This window comes from Populus trichocarpa, chromosome 1, assembly GCF_000002775.5.
Source record: "Populus trichocarpa isolate Nisqually-1 chromosome 1, P.trichocarpa_v4.1, whole genome shotgun sequence".
In the NCBI taxonomy this organism is placed as follows: Eukaryota; Viridiplantae; Streptophyta; class Magnoliopsida; order Malpighiales; family Salicaceae; genus Populus; species Populus trichocarpa.
This window is the reverse complement of record NC_037285.2, coordinates 36464682-36482048: the sequence shown is the minus strand read 5'-3', so window position 1 is coordinate 36482048 and position 17367 is coordinate 36464682. Positions and strand designations below refer to the sequence as shown.

Genomic DNA, 17367 nt, shown 5'->3' with positions numbered 1-17367 from the left:
CTAAGAATGCAAGTACACAATTTTATAATTAAAGGACCAAACTGAATTTTGGCCAGTTTAAATGCACTGAAGAGCTCGTATGAGCGTCTTATATTATAGTTCTACTAGTCTTTCGAAAAGAAAAGAAAAGGCTAATAAAATAAGTGCCTTTCCCGTAGAAAACAGGAAGAAATGAATTTCTCAAAAGAATCGGTGCCGTCCTCCATTTCAGAAACAATCACAGAAAAAATTCCAAGAGCAACAGATCCCAACTGAATGGGAATGTGATCCCCAATATCATTTGCGTAAGCATTTAATTAATTCCAAACAGAAGTTTTGATTTAATCCCTTAGTCCTAAGCATTCTAAGCTAAAAGACAACATAATTTGCCAGTTAACGATTAGACAACCACTATCCAAGGTGGCATAAAAAATCTCAAAATTCCCTTCTTTTTTTTTTCTTTTTTCTTTTTTTTTTACAGGTCCCATGCATGAAATAACACTATGGAGATATCAAAATGTCAGGGAGACTCCTGAAAACTAGGGTCCAAAAGATTTAGCATTTTACCTCACTGTACAAGTCTGTCGATCAACCCATCGTCAAACAGAAAATGCCTTCGGGGGTCTCTTTCTCTGACATTGCAGTTTGACTAGGGTCCGTTTCTGTTGACTCTTTCTCAGGAGATATTGACTTTGGACTAGGCTCACATTTTGGTGACTCTACCTCACCTGAAATTGAGGCTGAACAGCACTGCGAAGCTTTATCCAACTCTGTTGGGCCAGCACCATTATTTCTCTCTGGGTTTTCAGGTTCTCCATTTCCTGATGCAGAAACTTCCTGGGAATCCAAACGAGCTAGATTTTTAACAGGCTGTACATCAGCATGTACAAGACACTTGGGAGCAGATGAGTTTTCTCCAATGCTAGAAGTGCTAGTCATCAGCCACTCAAACTTCAAATTCTTGCCTTGCCAACATTTACCATTAAGGAATGCTCTCTCAGCAGATCTGCGAGTTGCGAAAGTCACACGAGCTGAACAACTTTTTACTGTATCTGATCCATCACCATTGCCATCACCATCATAATCACCAGGCTCATCTTCTAGTTCCACGGAAGAAAGATAACCATATGATGAGAAGTGTTCCTTCAAAGCAGCAACCTGCAAGGCAACAATACATCAGTTTACCCTGTTATTCCCACATGGAACCTTAAGCATTTTATCATGACATGACTGAGAAGGAACACGAGACAAACAACAAGAAAAGATATGCATCCACTACTATTACACTATTATACATGGGCTGGTGGCAACACACACACAAAGGATATATATATATAAAGAGAGAGAGAGGGAGGGAGGGAGGGAGAGACATTTGCCAAACCAGCTGGTAAAGGTGAAATAATTTTAAACGCTGTGGGTCGGTTGTCCAACTTGTATTTATTCATCAAAAAAGGAGGCCCAACAGGTGCTAATGGATGAATTGATTGCTTTGAGCCAGCAGACTCCTGCAGAGCCATCACTGTACTTGTTTTGGTACTAGAAGACACAATATTCTCCATTCTTTTGTTCTTATCCACTATCCCACCATGTGGTGATGCGACACCGGCACCTGGATCAGCAGACCTCGTAGTAGCAGCTTTGGCAACATCAGATGCTATTCCAGTTTTTTGTCTCTTAGAAGCAGGCTCCGTTGCTACCTCACCCTTGACTCCTGTAGCCTGCAAAGCGCAAAATTTGAGAGCAAGAGATAGAGGCGTACAGTCAGCTTCATATGTTATATTGGTTGTGTGTATGCATGTGCGCTGAAAAGATAACTACACCTATCATGAATCTGTTTACTTGTGAAAAAGGCATGCATTCTCTACATAATTATTTCTCTCACTGCTCCCAGCATAGTTCCATAAACAACAACTGATGCAAACCAGGACTGCCTCACAGGCTCAAGATTAATAAACAGACTCTAAATGATCTAAGATGCACGCAAGTGTCATCCATGCTTTGCTCCATATTCAGGATTCAAAAGGTGAGTTTCAGTGCCACCACATACACATGCATTATAGAATTTTGGCTCCAAAAGTAGTAGCCTAATTTTGACTCTATATGATCATATATGCTTGGTAAACAATATTCAGAAGTCATGTTGGCATTACTTGTTTCTCAAGTTTGTGCAACTGACGCCGAAAGTCATTTCGCTTCTGATCCAGCAGCTCCTGTTTCTTGCGAAGTTCCTCCTTCAATTGTTCTAAATTCTCTAGCTTCTTCTGCATAGGAGGAGAAACCTCTGGACCATTTGTGATGTCGACCTTAGGGTGGTCAGTGGCAGGCATAGAAGTATCAGAGGTAGGGACTACAGTAGTCTTTGAAATAGCCAACTGAAGATTATCCTTTCCACCGTTACCAATAGACAGGTGGGGTAGACCTGAAGTAGCAGGAACACCCCGGGAAGTAGCATCATCAGGTATGCTATCACGATTAGCCCACCACAGTCTGATAAAACGATTGCCCATTACAGCATCAGGTGCCCTTAGAGCAGCTTCTGCCTCTTCCCTTTTAGAAAACTGAATAAATGCTCGCTCACTGTTCAATGGAATATAAATGTCAATAACCTCTCCAAATTTTTGAAAATGAGAAAGTAGAGCGTCTCTTTTGTTGCTTTTATGCGGAATGCCATTCACAAATAGTGTTCGCAGTGCCTTTTGAGATAGTTTCCGCGTGTGACGCATGGTATCGCTATGTATCTTGGCAGGTGAATCCATGGTTTTTGTGCCACAATCGTCAAAATTAGTGCACTTTCCTTGATGGGAAGTACCATGAACATTGTCTAATGCACCCTGATCTTCCTTGGATTCACTCTCCATATAACTTGACATACTTGCTGTGGAATCGATTTTCTCTTTCACATCTAATCTATTGTTCAAAGACCCAATTCTACCCCAAACAGAAGAATTCATGCCTTGAAAACCCACAGCAATCCCAGTGCTTCTAATTGGGCATTCATTATCAGCACCATCACGTAACCTGGCATGATTGTGATCAGAAGGATCCACACTTATCATGGATTCAGTTTCATCAAATTTAGGTGAATGTGGTGCTAAGAGTGTACTAGAAGTTTCGGGACCATTGTCATTCCACAGGGGCTGATCTGGGTCATACAAGTCTCCTCCACTCACACTAACAGAACCAGTATACGCACCGTTCAGACCCAAGCCATCATCAACTATTCCAGGCTTGTTACTTTTTCCATGCATTCCTTTGCTATTCATCAATGTGGCTGGAGGGGCACCAACTGTTGGCACAGCCCCCAGTCCAGAAGTTGTTCCAGGTAGTTGGGCACGTGGAAGTGAAACAGGGAGATTAAACTGTGAAAGGCTCTGCAAGTGGTGAAAGAATAAATTACTTGTGGCAAATTAAAAATAACCCCAATAATCATGACAATAAAAACACAATTCATCAAATAGTATCAGTAAATGCAATATCAAATCCCAGGAGTGATCCCAGCATGTAATTCTGCCAGGAAGTTCTGAGCTTTTTCTTATTTTGAGTCTCTTCCCTTGAGTTTGTGTAAACAATCTATAATGGAATAATTAGGTAATAAAAAAACATTAAAATATGATTCCTCTTCCGACCACTTCACTGAATGCTTTGATCATCTAGCATAGGTAAAAAAAAGAAAAGGTCAAATACAATTACTGACTGACCATGAAGTGCAAAGAAATTAATGCCAACTCCATTGTTTCAGCACATTTGAAGGCTACAACAAAATTGATTCATGTGCAAGAGGATCTTGGTGGCCTAAAAGTGTAGCTCTGCTCCCACATCTAAGGCTTCTCTAAGTTAGATGGCTAAAAATAACTAGACAAGCTATAAATAGTTGGTAGATGTCACACACAGAAATGAATGATAAATTTGTCATAAGACAAGACACATGAATGTGTTAAATGAACTTAAAAAAGAGTCATTGATGGGCAAAACAAATTGTAACAAAAACACACACAACACATTAATTAATAAAACAATCTGAATCAGGTATTCAGAGGAGTCATACATTCAGGTTTTCCAGCAACCAAGCATCTTGTGAATGTTAGAAACGAAATAGTCCAGGTTAAAAATAAAAAAAATAAAAAAAGCATGACTTATTCTATGGTTTCATCCATAATAATAGATGTCAAGTCACATTAAACTCTGCAATCAGCATTTCTTAGATCTTGGAAATCAAGGTCAGAGATATTTCAACAGTTGCAAACACAAATGAGAGGCAGTTAATCAAAAAACACAAAATGATGGCAACATACAACCAGAACAATTTAGGGCATGGATTCGTCTCTTCCTGCCTCGGATGCTAAGTCAGATAAGAAATGGATATCCATGATCAGTAACATAATATACATATTCAAAAGACATACTTGAACATCTTCAACCACGATGCGATTGACACCATGCTCCAATGGACACATGTCCCCTCTTAAACAAAATCCGCGCTCCTCAAAATCTCTACACCTCTGGTGAGGAATGCCCATGTTCAATGAAGAATTTACTGCTGGTCTGAGTGTTCCTTGCAACCCAATGGGATGGATTGTATCCAGGCCACCATTTGACATTCTTGGCATTAAACCAAAAGCATTCCAGGATGCACTCTGCACATTTGAAACATTTGCCAACCCCCTCCCGGCAAAGAGGCTTGGCCCCAGGTGAGCCATTTGAGAAGCAATGCCAACTGAGCTGAACCTAGAATCACGTTGGCTCCAAGAACCATACTCCCTTCCTCTTCCCCTGCTAGGACCAGGATCTCCAGAAAATGTTTGGTTTAACCGGATTCTTTGATTCAAATCCACAGGCATTCGGGGTAATGACATTAGGTCAGGTCGTATTCTTTCAAACTTTGTGGCATAGTCCTTCTCAAGAGAAACAGAGTTATAATTTTTCCAGGTTTCACGAGCTTGAGATTCATTTTCCCGGAAAGGATGCCCATTTTCAAAGTGTTTGTTATGCTTCCTGTATGGCCTTGTAGAAACTGGTTCCAGAGAATCTCTCTCCAAAGATTGAGAACGCGTCTCTCGTCTACGATGCTTATGGTTGCGATCATCATCTTCCTCATCACTGACTTCCTTCTCCTCAGGATCACTAATGCATTCAGCAGGAGAAAGACCACCTGTCTTTAGTGGCGAAACTTTCAGCTCCATTTACAACACTTATGAAAAGTAGATGGTTGTTTTGTGGCATCAAATTCCCAAACTCTCTCTAGATGTAGCAATCAAAACAGTTTGATTGCTGGGATTTCTTCAACAACTGATTGGCAACCTGGAATCAGGAAAGAGGTAAGCAACAACAAGAATGAAAAAGAAACACAGATGAACCCTACCGTAGAAAGAAACAAAGATTAGCAGTTGTAATTCTCATTTACATCAATGTGTTTGTGTGAGTTAAGCAGTAACCTGTATTCATAAGGCTCCTATCCAATAAGTTGTTTGACAGGAATCAAATTAGTCAACAGTATCTTTTTCAACAAATCTTATTATGAGGGGGAAAACAAGGTTACTAAAGTCTGGGTTCCAGAGGTTCAGAAGCTACTTCCAACATAAATTTCACTATTTCTAATTGATTTTTTTCTGCTAAGGATCTATGGAAGCTGGGGTTTCATTTCATAAAGGGGTTAAGCTCCTTGAGTCATAATATGCCAAAATCTCCCGGCATAGGAAGTCTTGAATAATTAGTGAGACTACCACCATGAAAAATTCCAGTGCATAGCAACATATAATAACTTGATGAGTCAAACCATTTCCCTTCTAATATAATCTATCACTTCTATTCTCCTCGATTAATTTAGGAATCTCAAAGCTACTAAGCAGAGCAAAATGCAGTTGGGTAAGCCTCATTGTCACACTCAAGATGAAGCTCACCTATAGGAAATTAGGTGCGCTACTAGCCAATTTGATTGAACAAGGAAATCTTTACCTTATTTTTCCTTATCAGAACAACAAGAAGTATGATCACAAATGATATGATAAAGAAAAATCCATGAAGTCTGTGATTACCGTCAATAAAAAGATAAAAAATATCACCCATCAAAAAAGTCTAGAAAGAAAATAGGTAGAAGTTTTCTATCACATCAACAACTTAGAATACCATGCTTTCACATATGTAAAACAATTGTCAATACATATCTTCACAAAATTGAAGGTGCACCGGCACAAAACTCAAACAAAAAATAACTCTTCTTTAATAAGTGATCATCCAGCCTTAAATGTTATCCTTCAGCTTCAAGTAAACAATTGAGCTTAAATGGGTGTGACACCACCAGTGGCACACATAAAGATTGAATAGAGGCATCAGCGATTATTTTGGGATTATGTCTCTTATAAGACATGCAACAGATTCCCATAATCTGACAGCTTATGCTAAGAGTTAAAATTTCACTGCTACCAGTGATTTAGTTACAGATCTACATTAAGATCAACAGTTAATGCAACTAAAGCAAGAAGTCCTATATGGGATTAACTACACAGCTTCTACTTTCCAATTTTCTAGCAAAGGCCAAATTATTTTTCCCTACATGCAAGCCTTTTACTACATTTTATCTCAATTATAGTGCGAAGTAATTGGTACCTCGAGTTGCACTAGTGAGATGAAGAAGAAAACTAAGCAAAATCAAAAGGCAGCATTTAGTGAAAGCAGAAAGAAAGAAAAAACAGTTAGGCCCTTGGAGCCTCCTGTGCTAGAATGCAACAATAAAATAGGCATCACAAAACAGGCCAATCTTCAAAATGGATACCTGTTTCAAACAACATGATGCATGAATGAGCTTTTCCCTATAACCTATATATTTCACCCCAAGAAACTAATCATATAACATATAAACACATCAATAGCTTAAGAATCCTAAATGCCAAACTTGGGAAAAGAAGAAGCATTGCAAATTCTGTTGCCACGGAGCCCAGAAAATGTAGTACAAATTACCAAATAACTTGGATTAGAACCTTAAAAAGACACTGGATGGCTAACAACTTTCCATTTGATTTACATAATATCCACAAGCAGGTTGCTTCACAAAATAACCTAATGAAGAACTATTCAACCCAAAACTTTGCTAGGTTGCACAGAAGTGACTTTAAAAAATCTAACATTTCCAGGAAACAAGATTGATATACAACTCATTTTAATTTTATACCACTCTCATTAACCCCAAAACTCCCTTTTTTTTTCTAGAATCCATCTCATTTGTGCTTCTATTTGAACAATTGATATATATGGATGTGTGTGTGTGTTCATAGATAGATGAGAAAAAGGCTTTTCTAAAAGTGTCTTTAGGTTTTTTAAAAGTTCCCTAAGGGCACACGATAACATTGTAGTTAGAACCCCTTCATTCTTACTGTGTGGACCATTACACATGCATTAGAAGAATCTTTTATTAACAGTGTGCTTCTCCAGACATCCAAACAACTGACCCTCAAGCTTTTGCCAATGAACATGATGAAGAGTACAGAAAAAACTACTATATTCAAATGCCTAATAACGAAGTGCTGAAATACTAATACACGACAAGAAAAAAGCCTATAAAACAGTTTTTATTGTGTAGCTAATGTTAAAAACAGACAGTTATTATGTTTGATCAGACAGGATCATCAGATACTCCTTCTCATAGATCAAACTACTGAACTACTACGAATCGACACCAAAACATGGTTGTGCATATACTAAAAAGAGCTATTTAAGCCAGACATAAACACGCAAAAGCTCTTCATAGTACACGCCAGATTAATTCACACCAGAAGCATAAAAACTGCACAGCACTTCTAAATACTACATGGTGAGGTTAAAATATGGTCTCTAATTACTGAAATAAATTAAATTCATAGACTAACATCAAGCTAAACATACTCAAAAACACTACATTTATGGAAAAAAAAGGGAAACATTATCCAGGACAAAACAAAAAGTGATGCCTCAATAAAAGAAATTGACAATTTTCTTAAAAATAAATAACGTAATTCACCCAAAAAAACGTATGCACTCGTACCATTAAAAAAAATTAAAAAAAAAATTCTGAAGAATTATATTAATTTTCACAATTATGAAATAGAGATAGCATGCAGTCACAATAAACCAACAGCAATTAGAAATAAATAAATATTCAAATCAAATCAAATCAAATAAAAGGCGTTAAGAATATTGTCTTACAGAATCTTCTAGAAGAAATTGAGCGAAGAAACGAAAACCGTTTCAGAGATTAGAAACCACCGATTCCATCTTGTCGTGTTATAGAGGAAAGAAGGTCATAACGCGGCCATGGAAGGGCATTTCGGAAAGAGGGGGAAGTTGGAGAGCGGAGGGGCAGGATCGTAATTGAGTGATGACCAAGAGCAGAAGTGAGTTTTTTTTGTTGGTTGAAGCTGTGTGTGAGAGAGAGAGAATCGAACAAGAGAAAGAAAATCAAACAAGATTTTTTTTTTTTTTTTTATCTAATAGAGAGATGATAGTATTGATATTATGTACCTAAAAGGAATTTAGAAAATGATGCGAGGACGAAACAAGAAGGTGGAATTATGTTTTGGTCCCATCAAACTTGAAAAAATTATGTGCTTTCTCATGATGGTTTGTAATTTGTGAATTGGCCCCTACACTTCTTGTATTCTTTTTCTTCTTTCATGTTCCATTTTTTTAATTATCAGTTGTTTTACAGGGATGAAATTAATGAATATTCACCCAAACGCAATTCAAATTAGTTGGATATTCTATGAATCATAGTTTTGAAACCCGACCCGGTCATCGACCCGGTCAAGTGATCGGGTCACTGGTCAGATGGGTTGACCCGGGTTGACCCGGGTCAACCCAAAAACAAAAACCTATAAAAAAAACACATAACTAGTTACAATGCAACACTTACATAAATCAAATTTAAATTATAAACCAACAACATAAATTTAATTCAATATTCAAAACACAAACAAAATATAAATTCTAAAATATTTAAAACAAAACATCCAACCACATAAATTCTAAATAAACAACACATTCACTTTTGTTGAATGAACACATTAAGTTCTTCTGTGTCCATAGAAGCAAAATTTGGATCAAATGTCGATGAAATTGAGCCAATCTCGTCAACACCTAATAAATCATCAGCATGCTCCTTTGAAACTTCATCGTCACAATCATCTTCAATATCATTAACATTTATGACATCTACATTTCAAACACAATTAATAAATAAATATTATAAATAAATATTCCCCCGATGAATCACCAACCAAAATATTACGCAGAGAAATAGAATCCACAAAATTTTGACAAAAATGCTGGGTCAATAAATATTCCCCCGAGCCTGGATCAACAAAATTTTGATCAACCAAAATAAAAGAAACAGATCAATAATTAACAAAATGTTGGGTCAACAATATAAAAGAAACAGATCATAATTAGCATGCCAAGCTCCTCTTTCTTACCCACAAAAGAGCCAGAGTAAACTGCTTCTAAACTTTTTGACAAAAAAGCAACGAAAACTAAACCTATTTGGGTGTTCACTATCAACCTCATTCAAGCTAAAAATCGTGGACAAAAACTAAACCTAACAGATCAACATTCAAGCTTTAACCACAATTATTTATGCTTCAAAAGTCCCAAGTCTAACAGTCTAACAGAGACAAAAAGAATGAAAGAAATAGTAGTTGAAAACTTGAAATACTGACCGGAAGAGGCAGCCGGTGCAATAGGCCGAGACGCAGTGGTCAAACCGTCAAAGGAAGAGAAGAGGCAGAGGCAGGAAGCGGCGGGAAGGTGACTAGATAAGAGATGTGAGAGAACGAAAAAACGTTGCGTTTCAAAAGGAGATTCAAAGATGACCTCAGCTCCTCATCAATCAATAGGCAGAATCCGCAGGGACGTCCTCTGCTCATCAGCTGGGCAGCTGGGTTTCACAGAGTGAGTAAATTAGGTTTGCCAATTGTAAATGATTTTGCTTCGTTCTTCTTCACACTGTCTTCAGCGTTTTGGCATTTTAGAATGATAAAAACGACGTCGTTTAATGACTTGCAATAAAAAAAAAATTGACCGGGTCTCACCCGGGGTTTGACCGGGTCGACCGGGTTTCGCCGGGTCAATTCCCGAGTGGGTTTTTGCCTTCACCCGGACTGGTCCCAGGCCCGGGTCGGCCGGGTCCCGGGTCAACCCGTCGGGCCGGTCCGGGTCTTAAAACACTGCTATGAATACTTATGGTTGAAGGTCAGTTTAAGTTCTGTTTGTTTTTGTGTTTTAAAAATATTTTTGAAAAAAATTTAAAATTTTTTATTTTTTTCTTTGCTTCAAATTAATATATTTTTGGTGTTTTTCTATCATTTTGATGCGTTGATATTAAAAATAATTTTTAAAAAATAAAATAAAAACATTATTTTATTACATTTTTAAGTGAAAAGCATTTTAAAAAGCACGCTGTTAAAACCTTAAAAAAAATAAAATTGGGATTTGGATGGATAATGAATACTACTCTACTCGATACAAATTTTATTTATATTTATAAAGTTTCCTTTATCGACACAACCAATTACCCAAACCTCTCATCATCTCTCTTTTTTCCATCAACAAAAAAAAAACACAAACATCTTTATTTATGAAGATACTACTCTCTCCTCTCGATTTGTTACTTTCTCTTATCTTAGCATGTTGTTTTTTCTTCTACTATTTTATGGAGGATTATGCTTTCATCATTTGAAATGTTGGTGTGTGTTAATTTGACAAATAGTCTTATGCTTGATCATTGTCAACCTATTAATCTATCGTTAATTATTTGATCAATATACTACTTGTTCGTGTTTTTTTTTTTCCTTTCAATAAAGAAAAACTATAATTAGAAACTTAATTCTAATTGAGATATATAATAGCCTCACTAATCTAACATAATATGGAGTTCTTAATTTGACTTTAACTTATTAAGAAGAAAAGAAAGGTAAAGTCAAAGAAAAGCATAAAAGAAAAGAAAAAAAATAAAAGAAAACTTGCAAATAAAAGAAAGATCGGTTGTCTCAACCAATCATTCACTGTAAGCAAAAGAAAGTAATAAATAGCTGAAAACTATGAATAAATTAAAAATAAATTATATATATAGTGATGGGGCATCATTTCAAGTTGGTGGATGGCATATTTATATTGTTACAGAGATCAAATTTCATGTAAACATCAATTCTTAATCTAATACAAATTATCTATAGTTGATAAGGATTGTAAAATCTTATTCCTAGTGCAATTTGTGCTCTATTATTTGCATTAATCCTATGTGTTTGTATCAATCAGTAATATCCATAAGTTATCTTGCTAGAGTTTTCTTTTTCTATAAGTTATCTTGCTAAACTTCTCTATTCAAACATAAAAATAACATCTTCAAGCTCTACACAATAAAAACCTTATCTCATTACCTATGTTTAGAACTACACAGATTATGTCCTTAATGCACATTGGTCTATCATCATGAATGCTCTAGAAAACATGATTGAATAATATCTTAGTCCATGCTTAGAATAAATCCATAAGAAGAAGATAATATGTTCATCTTAGATGTAGAGAGAGAGAAAGACTTCCATTCTAGGATGATCATGTGAACATTAACATATAAAAGAAGTTCATCCTAACATCGCTTAAAGTTCTCACTACAGATTATATCAAGTGGTTGGATAAAACACAATAACATTTTAATGGAGAATGGAAAGTTTAGAGGATGTTTAATGCAATCCAACTATCTAGGATTACCATCAAACCTATTATAAAACTACTAGCAGCCTTATCTCTCTTTTAGTAAAAGTCAAAAAACAATTTTATATTCAAGTACAGGATCTAAACTATCAACCTATATGATTTGGCTTTAATATGAGGCTTATACCTAGAAGGTGAAAAGCTTTATGCCTCTACATAAATGGTCACGGGTCAATTTGAAGACATATGGGTAGGGTTTTTTAAATATAGTATTTTGTTAAAGATGGAGAAGAAAGAAAGAAATTTTCCCTTCTAGATAGAAAATGAGCCTTTTCTTCTTTATTTAGTATGTAGATATTTAATTTGTTCTAGATCTAAGTGACCAATCAAGACTAATTTAAAGATAGTAATGGCATTTGTTAAAGGTAAGACTATTACCCTATGAATATTTATACCAAGCCACATATACAATGCATTAGGAGAATGCCATTTGAGAAGTGAGGAACACCATTTCATAATGAAAGAAAACATATATGGAGTTTTATGATGTGTTCTTGCATAGGAAATTGTCAATCTCCATGAGTATAGTACTAGGTAATCAACCTTAAACTCCTAGTTAACTTGTATAGAGGAGGGTTTGATGAGGACCTATTTCCACAACTTTCATTTCAAAAGATATTTAGAGACTTTTCTAGCTATAGAAAGGAGAAGAAGTCTAATGTGAACCCTGTGAATATAAAGATCCAGAAACCCACAGTGAAATCAACCCTTTCCAAGAAAGTTAAATTCAAGCTTGTGATTGATTTTGACACACTGATAATTTATACTAAGGCACTATAATTATAGAACTGGAACCTTGACTCATCGCCTATAAAGAGACACGAATGAGTAGTATAGAAGACACTATAAAGCTTAGTTAATTCTTTAATAAGTCATAGTAGTTCCATGAGGAACCAAGAGTAAGAACAAACTCTCACACACAAGTTTTATTTTTGAATAACCAATCAATCTCTTATTAATTTTTTTAAAACCTAAATACAAAATAAATAACCATATTTATACTAGTTAGAAAATCTTAAAAAAATATTGGAAAAATAATAAAAGAGTTCTAAATAAAATAGAAAAAAGAATTCTAAATCAACTAGGAAACTAATACAATTATTGCACAGTAGTTTCTGAACCTTATCTCTAGACCTTTCCAATGTTTAATTACCCTAAACATTTAACTCAATATACAACAAGACCTTTGGAATATTCTGGTAAAGTTTCGGCATGATCCAATGGTCGGATTAAAAGTTATATTTGTTAGTATAAAACTATGCGTTAGAGAAAATAAGCCTCAAACCATCTATAGTCCTTAAATGATAAGGAAAGGCCATGGTTTGACTATTATATTGATTTCAATTGATGACATATGCTGAATTGGGCTATAGTCCTTAAATGATAAGGAAAGGCCATGGTTTGACTATTATATTGATTTCAATTGATGACATATGCTAAATTGGGCCAAACTACTAGTAGGGGTGATCATTTTCGATTTGGTTCGGTTTTAAACTAAAAAAACTAACCAAACCAAAAATTATATTTTTTAAAATTATAAACCAAATTGAACCGACTAACCGGTTCAAACTGACCATTTCAGTTCGATTTGTTTCAATTTTTTTTCTTTCAAAATTGATTGGACTTGTTTCCATTTAATCGGGCCTTTTTTACTAGGTTAGGCTTTTTTTAACATGTTTTGGGTTCAAGTCAACCACTTTGTGATTGTTATTGTTGTTGCTTCATTTATCATTCACTCACTTGAAGAAGCTGAAGCAAACTATAAAAGAGAGCTGATAGAGGATTTTGGTAAGTTAAAGGCAAAATTCAAGACTATAAAACAAGATTATGTTGTTGGTTCTGTTAGAAAAACAAGATATTTTTCTAGCAGGGAAGTGATAGTTGCAGGTAATTGTCAATAATCAAATGAGAATTTCAAACAAGAGTTTACTACCATACTATAACAAAGGAATAATTTCTAAGTGAAACTTCAGCTAGAAAACCAGTAGAAGAGGACAAAAGGCAACAAGAAAATGCTTTCCCTGCTCGAAAACCAAGTTGTTCCTCATTTGTGAGTCCAATGAACCAACAACCTTTAGACACAAAGCTAATGAGAAATTCAACATTAAGCCAAGTTATGGAAACCAAAGTAGATTTTTAGGAGAAAGTACTCTTCAATCTATTTACAAACAATTCAAGAAACCCATTTAAAAAAAAATTAAAACCCAAATCAATTTTCTCAGTGAATACAAGCAAGTAAGCGATGAAAAAATACTTAGGTTTTCCCATCTCTAACCATACAAAACTAAGAAATCAGAGATAGAGAGAAGAGGGAAGAAATGGAGGAGAGGGGAGAGGGGAGGGAGGGAAGGGGGCAGGTGGAGGAAAGGTAAGTAGACTAAAAAGGGAGGGGAGGGTTGGCTACGAGAGAAAAGAAAATTAGAGGAATAGGGTTTCAGTAAAAAAAATAAGCCTTTTATACCTAGGATTGAATTTGGGTTGAAACTTGAAACTGAATCGGTCTAGTTCGGTTTGGTTTAATCATGTCTAACCATGATTAACCATCTCATCTTAATTCTAGATTGATGGGCTTTATAATGTTATTCATGAATCTAAATCATGAATAATAATGTTTATTTGGATCCCAAGAATCGAAGTAAAATTCTAGTTTTATGCTTTCTATATTATACATTTGTTAAGAGAACATAGTTGGTCGCTTTTAGTTTGATGCTCTTAAAACTTTATATGAAGGGTCTTGTAAATAGGCTTTGATTTTTTCTCTCCGATCCTTTTATAGATAAAAAAAAAAAAAAAACACTTGATTACCCTCTACTTGTACTTGGTAGAAAATTTCAGCAACAATTTTATCTTCACTATTTTGTATGTTTTCAACTATAAAGTTTGTACTATTTTTCTCATCATTACATCTTTATTGTACATGAGCAATAGTTGATCGAATGATAATCTTTATAAATTCTAGTGAGAGGGATCTTGATTTATTATAACTTATAAGTGAATAAGTTTTTCAAAAAGATAAAGAGCCAATTATACCTTGTATTATGAATATAATTGCATTTTGCACCTTAGGTTTAGAAAATTGTGATTACTCCTTAAGACCAAGAAAGTTTGTTTTTGCTTTTAAAACTCAAAAAATGCCTTTTTAAAAAGAATATAAATGGACTTCTTTTATTTTTGTTTCCATCTCTCTTTATAAAAATAGAGGTACTTCTCAATTGTCTAAACTTCTATCTTAAAAATATGGATATTGGTTTTACAAAACCATATGAACAAACCATAAGGATAATGATGAGAAAATAAATGGTCATTTTATATCTTGATATATGTTGAGTCAAGTCAATTGCTTTTATATTATTTTCTCTTACTAAAGAAAGATTAAATTAAAAAGCCTATCTGTGAGGTTTTTTACCACAAATAGTATGAAGTTATAGTGGGATACTTATATTTATATTCACCAACTAATTGATTTATAGTGAGTAGTGAATCTTTTATTGCTCTAGTTGTTTATGTCTTATATCTAGTATTTTTAGGCCTATAATTAAGGTTATATATTCAAATTGATTAGTATTATTATTATTATTATTATTATTATAGGAAAAATCAAGTCAAAATGATAAGGTCATTTTATGATCTACTACCTCCCTTATACCAGTTTTATTCTTAGTTTTTGAATTGCCAATGAAATATCTGTAATAACAATTTTCAAATCTTGTTCTGGTTCATGGTAAATATCAAAGTAGGGGTGGACAACTAAGAAATCAATCAAGGCTTAATAATTAACTGCTCTTTGTGACATATAATGCAAATCAAATTCAAACAATATTCATTTATCAATATGAATTCTTAAGAATAGTTTAGATAAAATGAAATTTTGTTAATATATAAAAAAATCCTCCACATGTTGATTGATTAAGAATAGTAATTATTCATATCAATTTTTTAGCAATATAAAAGAAAAGGTAAAATCAACCATCAACTAGGATATTATGATTCACATTAAATAATTGATTGATCAAGTCTTATAGAAAGAATGAGTCTTTAGCATAATAACTTATAGATATTACATATTGATACGACTTTTAGATGCTTATATGTGAATAAAATGTGCTTGAATTAAGGTTATACAGTCTTTATATGTTATAGACAGTTTAAGATTTTATGTTTACGTGAAATTATATCTCTTTAATAATATAAATAGGCCTTTCAACTACTTAAAATTGTGGTCATCCCCATATACATAATTTATTTTGCAATGTATTCATATTTTTTTGCTACTTGTTGCTTTTCTTTTGTTTATCGTAGTTTATTTCTCTTATTTAAAAGCTTTATATGATTGTTTGCTTTTCTTTAATATTTTTTTAGATTTTTAGTTTTCACATTACCTTTATTTCCTTCTTAATTTATTAAATTCAAGTTAAGAACTCTATATTTCATTTGATTAATAAGGATGTTATCTATCTTCGTTTAAGATTAGGTTTCTAATTATAGTTTTTCCTCATTGGAAGGAAAAAACAAAGAACATGTATCATATTTATTAAGGAATCAACAATCCATCAATAGTTTGATGATGATCAATCATCAAATTATCTATTAAATCAATAGATTAACACATCTTATGAAACTAGTTTGTTAACACCACTAACAAATTAGTAATCATGATAAAAAAAAAATTGTCAAGAATGTTGTTATAATGACTAATGACTAGTCAATTCACACAACTAATAAAATTCATTCTCCTATGTATAAAAATTTTGATAATCATCCACCAATACACATTCAATTAGAACAATATATAATAGACGTGTGACATGACGAGTCTTTCTTATTTAATTCCTTATAATAGCTAAAGACTATGTTTAGACAAAATCCTAATGTTCCCATACAGTATCTCATAGTCCCACCTTTTATAATGTCATTACCTCTATTGACTTATAGCGTATATATTTGTGCTTTATTTCTTCGACACAACCCTATGCTTATTTTGTTTAGGGATCTTGTAGCGTGATTAGGTTATCACAACCAACTTTTACAAACTCCAGTTAACTAGTAATGGCTCTTCTTAAAGGAACATATTTTCACTATAATCTAAACTTATCTAATATCTATTTGAGAGCTACTCAATTAGAGATGGAAAATAAAGCCAATACAACTTATCATAATAATATTATAATAGTAAATAAGACCATGTAAGCCACGACATATCAATTCAATCAAACAGAATGAGCTTAAATAAAGTAGATCAGACACTCATTTATCTAGGCACCTAAAGGCAAGTATCATGATATTCTATATTAACAAGCATTCTAATAAAAATGTTTGGAGCTTCTCAACCTCATACTAGATAGCGTATGCCCATTTACTAGACACCACAACAAGCTTATCTAATTTAGACATGTTTTATCATAAGATATAACTTATCCTATAAATGTATAGGTAATCTTAGGAATTACATGGTATAATAGCCCTATCTATAATAATAACAACTTGTGACTAGGCAATTTAATTTCCTATAGGTTGTTTTTCAACAAGATAATCTCAATCCTTCTATACTTTAGGCACTTGTTGTAGATTAGCAAGTAAAGAGAATGATTGATAGGGTTGAATTAGCCCAACACTTTTGGGAGATGGGTTTAGAAGTTAGATGTACAATCAAGC

General features: G+C 34.0%; 1 protein-coding gene across 1 annotated transcript; it reads right to left on the bottom strand.

The window, feature by feature from the left end:
* Nucleotides 1-249: 249 nt before the first annotated feature.
* LOC127904395 (zinc finger CCCH domain-containing protein 41-like) lies at nucleotides 250-8437 on the bottom strand. Its single transcript, XM_052447691.1, has 5 exons — nucleotides 8155-8437; nucleotides 4383-5277; nucleotides 2130-3350; nucleotides 1350-1697; nucleotides 250-1137 (listed from the first exon to the last, which is right to left on the bottom strand). The coding sequence occupies exons 2-5, from the start codon at nucleotides 5157-5159 to the stop codon at nucleotides 568-570; spliced, it is 2916 nt and encodes a 971-aa protein (XP_052303651.1). The 5' UTR covers nucleotides 5160-5277; nucleotides 8155-8437; the 3' UTR covers nucleotides 250-567.
* Nucleotides 8438-17367: the final 8930 nt, after the last annotated feature.

Bases quoted from the DNA above. Each gene is read 5' to 3' on its own strand.
- LOC127904395 (XM_052447691.1), bottom strand. From the start codon at position 5,159: ATGGAGCTGAAAGTTTCGCCACTAAAGACAGGTGGTCTTTCTCCTGCT. The intron at 1,698-2,129 runs GTAATGCCAACA...TGCGCTTTGCAG, and splicing joins TGCACAAACTTGAGAAACAA to GCTACAGGAGTCAAGGGTGA. The intron at 1,138-1,349 runs GTCTCTCCCTCC...GTTGCCTTGCAG, and splicing joins TACCAGCTGGTTTGGCAAAT to GTTGCTGCTTTGAAGGAACA.